Source organism: Rhinichthys klamathensis, unplaced genomic scaffold (genome assembly GCF_029890125.1).
Source record: "Rhinichthys klamathensis goyatoka isolate OS25496 unplaced genomic scaffold, OSU_Roscu_1.1 h1tg000011l_1, whole genome shotgun sequence".
In the NCBI taxonomy this organism is placed as follows: Eukaryota; Metazoa; Chordata; class Actinopteri; order Cypriniformes; family Leuciscidae; genus Rhinichthys; species Rhinichthys klamathensis.
The window spans coordinates 3,685,164-3,694,226 of NW_026606564.1; the positions used below are offsets into that span (position 1 = coordinate 3,685,164).

General features: G+C 37.6%; 1 protein-coding gene across 2 annotated transcripts in view; it reads left to right on the forward strand.

The window, feature by feature from the left end:
- The window catches only part of usp33 (ubiquitin specific peptidase 33), a 57,571-nt gene extending 49,382 nt beyond the window's left edge, over nucleotides 1–8,189 (forward strand). For both annotated transcript variants that reach the window (XM_056264162.1, XM_056264169.1), the window contains exons 22-24: nucleotides 739–841; nucleotides 1,020–1,088; nucleotides 7,045–8,189. In XM_056264162.1, the coding sequence (XP_056120137.1) occupies nucleotides 739–841; nucleotides 1,020–1,088; nucleotides 7,045–7,202 (330 nt within the window). In that variant the 3' untranslated portion in view covers nucleotides 7,203–8,189. The remainder of the gene's footprint in view (nucleotides 1–738; nucleotides 842–1,019; nucleotides 1,089–7,044) is intronic.
- The last annotated feature ends 874 nt before the right edge of the window (nucleotides 8,190–9,063 follow it).

Sequence of the window (9,063 nt, forward strand, 5' to 3'; positions counted from 1 at the left end):
ATGAGCACAAAAGTACTTGATTTCAGCCAGAGACACTCAGCTTGGCTCAAATTAAGGGCAAACAAAGGAGGCCAAAGGAGCGATAATGTGGAATTTTATGCAGGGATGCACCAATATTAAAATTACATCTGATACGATAAGCCGATTAGGGCTGATAATTTTGATCATTGATTCATTTGTCATACACATCGGCAGAATTTGTAAACAATGCATCGAGAAAACATTTGAATCATCACACCCTTAGATCCATCTGTTTGAGACGTGAGCACAATGGTCAAAGGGTTCTCAACTCTGAATAGTTTAGCTCCAACCCTTCTCAAATTCATCTGAACAAAATCAAGGTCTTCAGGATCACTATAAAGAGAAAGGCAGATGAGTTTGATCAAGGTTAGAACGTAACTCTGCAGGAAAGTGGACTTTGATGGCCAGAGTTGAGAACCCATGGTCTAGTGCATGTTCACATAGAAAGGACATAGAAAAGCAGTGGAGTGGAATACAAACATGCTTTGTGTGTGAGCGGCGCTATAGAAAGCAGTGGCTTATGTAAGCCATAGGCCGCAAGGTAGCTTACTAGGATTTGGAACAGAGCTTCGGTCTTAGTTTATCCTGTTATTGTATAAACAACATTGGGGTGGGAAGATATTCCATGAAGAAACGCTCAGGTAATGGATTCTTTCTTTCTACATCTCATGGTCTCATGTGCTTTCTTCTCTTTCCTCCTCTCTTCTGTCCTTGTAGCTCAATAAGGCGTTTCAGGAGGAGGAGTCTCCTGTGGTGATATACTGTATCAGCATGCAGTGGTTCCGGGAATGGGAAGGCTTTGTCAAAGGCAAGGACATTGGTAAGTAATTTCTCATCCCTGCTGCCGAGACTTCTAAAGTATCTGAAAGTTTGAAATTGAATATTAGCATCATGTTTTGTGGTTATTGATCAATAAGGAGTTCTTGAAGAACTTCATTTTAGCTTTTGGTTGGGATATTCGGTGTGCTTCCGATGATGGATGGTCTTGTGTCTTTCAGATCCACCGGGGCCAATTGATAACTCCAAGATTGCTATAAATAAAAATGGACACATCACATTAAAGCCAGGTAATTTTTACCATCTGAATCTTTTAAAGTCATCATGAAATGGCGTTCGTGTTCCATTTTACTTCCTCAATATGATCATTTTCTAAGCAAAACTGGATAACCAATTCTGTCATTTACTCACGCTCATGTCATTCCAAACCTGTATGACGTTCTTCTGCAAAACATACAACGCTGTCCAATGTTGTGTGGACCTCAACGTTCTTCGGGATTTATTTTGTGACTCATAAGAAAGAAAAAAACGATAATGGGTAAACTGATAAATTAGGATTATTTTGATAAAATTTTGTTTATTAATCACAATTGTTCTCATTTTACACATTTCTTTTTACATTTCAGAGAACGTGATTTCATGCTCTTGATTTATTATATTTATCATAAACCTTAAGAAGCTTCTCTCAAAAGCTAAAACCGTGAAATTCCTTTTATTAATTCCAGTCATTCCAAATCATGTTACCGTTTTTCTGTTAAAACAACAAAAAGACTGCACTGCAGTCCTTTTATTTAGCCACCACAAAGGCAAATGGCCTTGTGAAGAAACACAGTCTGGCTGTAAGACACTTTCATTTGAGCAAACATTTAGATATCAAACATATTCTGTCTTTTTACAAAACATCTAAATAATAAACTAGATTAACTAATATATATTTTTAAAGAAAAGTATACAGTCCTTAATACAAGAAGAACAAATAAGCAAATTAGCTATAGCACAAACAAAGTTCAGAAATTAAAATCAAATGTAAAATAAGCAGTTTTTCGTTTTCTTTTGTACTTTGATTGACATTAATGACACAGAAGGCAACAGGTTTATTAGGCTGCTGTCACTTTAAGACCTAATGGACGAATCCAATATACTGACGCACATGTGTTTTCTTTCTCAAGCGGTTACGTTCACTTAAGACATAACAGACTGTTTACGAGGAAATGTTGACTTCATTTTGTGCGTATTTGTCCGTTCAAGCCCAAGAAGACGCGAAAGCGAACTCAATTCAGTATTCGTGCACTATATGAGCTCTCTGTGTGCAGAAAACAGTGCGCAAGTGCTGAATTGAGTTCTCTTTTGCGTCTTCTTGCACTTGAATGGTTTAAACACAGGAATCGATAAGCGGAATCGTAATTTTTATTTCATAACAAATATCCGATTCCTGACTTTAAGTGTCCGATTTTCGATTTCGACCCTACTAAACTCCAAAATATTTGTCAGTGTTTTCAGATCATTAGCACTTTTTTTCAGTGGAGAGTGCGTAGACATGGTTGCCAGGTTGGGAAGATTATAAAAACACTAGGCAGAAATAAAGGTGTGAATCCTCACTTCGATTCGATTACTATTCGGAGTGTAACGATTCGATTATAAAATGCATCACCATGGACCTCAATCTTTTAATAATAGTTACCAGGGCTCGACATTAAGGCTTGTCCGGGACAAGTGGATTTTTTGTTGGACAAGTAGAAGAGAAAATTTGTTGTCCGACCGGACAAGTTAAATTTCAAACAAAATAAAATGCCATGTTACTTCACGTTATGTGCCACTCGTTACGTCTATTTTACAGATTTAATTTTACCGATTTGAAACGAACACATTTTTTCGCGCTGCCTGTTAATGTCCTGAATGTGACTCACAGAAAGACGCGCGCCAGTATAATGCGCATGCACAGACCGCGCGCCAGAAGTTCTCTTTCGCGCTTGAACGAACATCAACAACACACAATTAAGCCAAAATGTCATTTGTCGAGTATCTTCATAACATAAGAACAGTCTTGAGAGTTGTGACTCGTGAGAGAATGAGGCGCGTGTGATATCCGCGTCTCTGTCCACAGCGGCTGCTCTTAAAGGGCCAGCTACCAATAAAGCGTTCTGTCAGTAAAGTTACTGAAAGAACAAAGGGAACAGAGAAAATTACTCACTGCTCTTGACTAAAGAACTTGTGTAGCTTCAATAAGTAGTAGTCTATATATAATTGATAATTTATGCAGCCCAGACTGTTTGATAACTTTATTCAATTTCTGTATGTGTCCTACCTGTTAGACAGTTAATTTTTATCCATACATCAATGGCTTATTGATCATTATAGGTGTTATCAATCATTTAGTTGTTATTGCTAATTTCAGAATTATCACTAATCTGTGTGTGCATTTGGTTTAGAACCAAACAAGTTGACTCATGAAACCATTTGTTTATTATATCGCAATCGCATATCACAACCGCAATATTGAACTCAATAATCGCAATATGACATTTTCCCCAAATCGTGCAGCCCTAGATAAAATTATAAATCTTTACCCGGACAAGTGACTTTTGTGCATGGACAAGAGAAACATAAATTTACTTGTCCAAAGGACAAGTGCCTCAAAAAGTTAATGTCAAGCCCTGGTTACTATATTAATAATCACAATATAGTTCTATTTGGTATTTTAGCTTTGTTATTAAAAATAAGAACAAAGATGCAAATTTTATATATATATATATATATATATATATATATATATATATATATATATATATATACATATATATACAACATACAGTATCTAACGAAAGTGAGTACACCCTTCACATTTCAGCAACCATTTTAGTATATCTTCTCAAGGGACAATGCTATAGAAATGAAACTTGTATATATTTTAGAGTGGTCAGTGTGCTGCTTGTATAGCGGTATATATTTACTGTCCTCTGAAAATAACTCAACATACAGCCATTATTGTCGAAATAGCTGGCAACTAAAAAGGGAGTACACCCTAAGTGAACATGTCAAAACTGTGTCCAAAGTGTCAATATTTTGTGTGAGCACCATTGTTATCTAGCACTGCCTAAGGTTTTGAGAATTAGAATTGTTGCTCTCCACAAAGATCATATAAAAAACTGAGTTTCAGTACAGGCCAGGGTCATACAGAGGTTTTCCAAGACGGCTTCCACTCGTAACAGGCCTCACAAGGGTCAATCAAAGTTGAGTCCTCGTGCTGTGCGTCAGGTGCAGAAGCTGGCTTCGAAAAACAGACGCATGATCGTGCCAGCATTGCTTTAGAGGTCGCAGAAGCGGAAGGTCAGCTTGTCAGTGCTCAGACCACACGCCGCACACTGCAACAAGTCGCTTTGCATGGCCGTCGTCCCAGAAGGAAGCCTCTGAATGATGCCCTCCCTTCATAAACTGGGCCGAACGGCATGATAACGACCCCAAACTGAACCCTATTGAGCACCTGTGGTAGGGCTGGGTATCGTAACAAAATGTTCGGTACCGATACCGATACCGATACCTTGACTTCGATACCGGTTCCTGAACGATACTTTTTTCGATACCAATTTTATGTAACCAGGTTTAACAATATAACATTACCTAATTTTTTTTTTCAGTTTGTTGACTTTTTTACACTCATATTTTGAGTATGTAAAAAAGCACCAATGCTAAAGTTTTCTATGTTTCCTAATCATTTAACAACATGTATTCTTTACTTCAATGAGCTCATTGTTTCTGCTTTAACTTAATGCATTAATTAACGATGAAACTGAATGAAAATTAATTGAAATGCATTACACTGTCACCTCTGATAACAGATCAATCTAAATTGTAATTTAGACATGCATTTTCTGTAAAGCTGCTTTGAAACGATATGTATTGTGAAAAATGCTATACAAATAAATGTGAATTAAATTAAATATAGGCTACTGGGGGGCGGGATATATACCTGCACGTGAAGCTTGCAGCAAAGCCCTGGCAAAAGTAGCCTAATGATTATGGATGTGGAAACAATAGCAAGGAGATATTTTAATTATTTATTAATGAACAAGTGTTTACTAATGGTGTGTTCACACCGAACGCGAATTTAATTATTTGTGCGAGTAGATTACATACATAGTCAATGCAAAGACGCGAATAGACGCATCATTCGCGCCGGGCGTCGCGAATGACGCGAATTGGGCGACGCGTTTGCCGCAAACGTCTTCCGCGCAAGTTGAAAAATTTGAACTCGAGCTGAAGATTCAAGCGTCGAACTAGACGCGATAGACGCGTATTTGACGCTCTATTCGCGTTCGATGTGAACACCATTACTCTCAAGTGTATTTTGTGCGCTTCAGTGCCTAGATTTACCGTGTTGCCGGTCTTGACAGCAATGATCTTGTCGAAAATATTGCATCGCGTGCATCTGGCATCGAGTCTGGCACATGACATAGGTACACTTTGGATCATTTCCACATATTTTCTATCTATCTGGGTTGGGACGCACGCTTACACACACACACACACTGCAGCATCATGTGCGACGAGCCGCGTCTCTGGGCAGCCGCGTAAACTAGTGTTTTTCCGCCACAGCCAATCATGCTGCATGCTTATTGTTTCACTGACATTGACGAGATTAACCACTTAGGTACCGAAATGTGGTACCGAAAAACAAGACATGTTTCGATACTCGGTAGTATCGAGGCAATTCGGTCGGTACCTAAAAAGTACCGAACTCGGTACCCAGCCCTAACCTGTGGTGATCCTCAAGCGGAAGGTGGAGTAGCGTCATGTGTCTAACATACGGCAGCTCCATGATGTCATTATAGAGGAGTGGAAGAGGGTCCCAGCCACAACCTGTGCAGCTCTGGTGAACTCCATGGCCAGGAGGATTAAGGCAATGCTAGATAACAATGGTGCTCACACAAAATATTGACACTTTGGACACAGTTTTGACATGTTCACTTTTGTTGCCAGCTATTTTGACAATAATGGCTGTGTTCAAGGGCGTAATTTGTGGGGGGGATGGGGGGGGTATAACCCCCCCAATATTTAAATCTATGCATTACAACCCCCCTATTATTTATACCATGATCACAATATCAGGAGGCATACCCAAACTTCAACCCCCCCAATGTTCAAACCAAATCTACGCCCTTGGCTGTGTTGAGTTATTTTCAGAGGACAGTAAATATATACCGCTATACAAGCAGCACACTGACCACTCTAAAATATATCCAAGTTTCCTTTCTATAGCATTGTCCCTTGAGAAGATATACTAAAATGGTTGCTGAAATGTGAAGGGTGTACTCACTTTTGTTAGATACTGTATATATATATATATATATATACAGGTGAAACTCAGAATATCATGCAAAAGTTAATTTATTTCAGTAATTCAACTTAAAAGGTGAAACTAATATATTATATAGAATAATTACATGCAAAGTGAGATATTTCAAGCCTTTATTTGTTATAATGTTTATGATTATGGCTTACAGCTTATGAAAACCCCAAATTCAAAATTAGAATATTGTGAAAAGGTTTTCATAGATGTTAGCCATAATCATCAACATTATAACAAATAAAGGCTTGAAATATCTCACTTTGCATGTAATGATTCTATATAATTTATTAGTTTCACCTTTTAAGTTGAATTACTGAAATAAATGAACTTTTGCACGATATTCTAATTGTTCGAGTTTCACCTGTATATATAACAAATACAATATAAGAAAGAAACAAATTCAATTAACAGTGCTTTACATTTTGTTTTTCATTTAACATCAATTTAACATAGCATGTAAGAAATAATACAGAAATTGAATAATGAAATGTAAAAAATAATCACTGCACAGTCTTGAGTGTATGAATTATGGTAACACTTTAGTTTAGGGTCCAATTCTCACTGTTAACTAGTTGTTTACCAGCATGCATATTGCTAGGATTCTCCCAACTGTGTATGTTCACTTATAAGGCATAATTGACTATGAATAGACTTTCAATGGAGGGACAGAAATCTCTCGCACGTGTTTCGAAGATGAATGAAAGAAAGGGTTTTTGAAACACGAGGGTGAGTAATTGGTACAATTTTCATTTTTGGGTGAACTGTCCCTTTAATTAATCAAGAGAAGCCGGAATTGTGATCACGATTAAAATGTGATTAATCGTGCAGCCCTACAAGAGTGTGCTTACTTTACTTGTGCCAAGTAACAAACACCTTTTGGCATTTTTATGGTTTAACAGGTGCCGATTCAGGTCAGATATCAGAAGAGACCTGGAACTTCCTCCATTCCATCCACGGAGGAGGGCCGGTGGTGACCGTGCGGCCCAGTGTCAGCCATCAGGAGTCGGAGAGTTCTCAAGCAGAGGAGAAGATCGAAGTGGAGACGCGCTCGGTGTAGTTGCGCCGAGATGCTGCTGGGCCGCAAGGGGACCGACAAACTTCTTATTTTGCACTTCACTTTAGTTTTTCAAGCATTCTAGCAAAGGACCTGACAGCTTCACCTCAACATACACACTCTTTACACCCTTTATGACTGTTCTTTATAGCAGACGGGTGGATTAATCATCCTCCTGTGTGCTTCACATGTGTATATATCGTGCATATCCACTTCCTTTTGACACTAGAAACCAATTTTCACAGTCCATTAATGCATTCGATATCTGTGTGCAACTGCATTCATGACAGAATTTGCTTCGCCTGAACCAAATAGACCATGATTTGCGTACAGCGAAAAAGTCCACTGCATCTGTACATATTTTTGAGGCACTGCCTCGCTTAAGAAAATGAAAGAATACGTTGTCTTAGTGGATGAAAGCTTCATGTTTTGGGTATGAAGGGATACTAAAAGCTACGTAGTCTCAGGAAAGAACATATTCGTTTTGCACTGTACTGTAGATTCAAAAGGTGCATGCTTCAGCTCTGATGTTCCATATGTATTTGAATGTACTAGTACTTAAAGAACACGCGTTCCTGCACTAAATGTTATTTATTCCAGAAGGGTATGATTATTCCGGCATTCATGGACGTTTTTTCTTTGTTGGAAAATGATTTGACAAGGTAAAGCAGACAAAGCAGAATGCGCGCTAATAGGAATGATGTGGCACATTATGCTGGCAAGAAAATCGATTTCTTCATTTTTATTTGTTGCATGGAGATGCAAACAATAAGGTGCGCATTTGAACACATCAATGGCTGTCTTGTTTAAAAATGCTATGTAAAAGGAAAAAAAAAAAAATCAGATCAATTAAATCCTGCTGCCGCACATGTGTACATTCAAGGCATTATTTAATGTATAGAAGGATGTGATGTTTTTCGATATTAATTGTCCGCAGAGACGAAAGCTGTATCTGAGTGGCTACTATTAAACCCCAAAACTTGTGCTGTCGATATCTGTCATCATTCGTATGAGCTGAAAATAATATGCTATGTGAATGGATACATTTCACAAAAACACGTCCGGGGTTGTATTTTACCCCAAACTTAAAGAAAGAGTGCATCTGCATAAAGAAAATAAAGCCTGTTTAGGACATTTTTCTTGACTTTGTGACATTATTTTCGTGAAAGTTAAGCACATTTGCGGCAGAGTTCATAATGTGTCCAGACGTTTTATTTTTGTGGGTTTCTGAATTCCATTACAGTAAAACAGTACATTTTTACTGAATGTTAAAGTACCTCACCGTTTCTTTCATTACAGTAAGGATAATTCGATTTTCATGCTTAATGTCGTGAAAATGTTTGTTTATATTTTCTTCTTTTGGTTTTGGGGAGAAATATAAGTAGGACTTGTTTTGGCAGGTTTTGCATGATTCACACAATGTTGTAGAACAGGTGTTTTCAATCTTTCAGATGCCACAGATCCCAAAATATGATTCAAAAATGATATATGTAAATATTATTTGGAAAATATTTAGGTACTTTAAAGCCCCTAAAGGGATATGAGATGCTAAAGCATTGCAATATTTGTCACTCCTATCTCATTTTTGTTTTTCCATCACCATGTCCCTTTATGGGGCTCTATAAGTTTCTATTAAGTTACATTATTTCATTTTATATTCGTATTGCTGTGCAATTTGTTTACTCATTTGAATCAATTTGAAGATTGATTTAAATATGTTTTTATTTATGATTTTCTCTAATCTTTTCCATGGACCTCCTAGCACACCCCGGGGGACCCCAGTTTGAAAACCCCTTTATAGAAATTGCTTGAAAAATTAATATCATTGATGGCACTGTCTTACAGGTCAAGCAATTCCTTGACA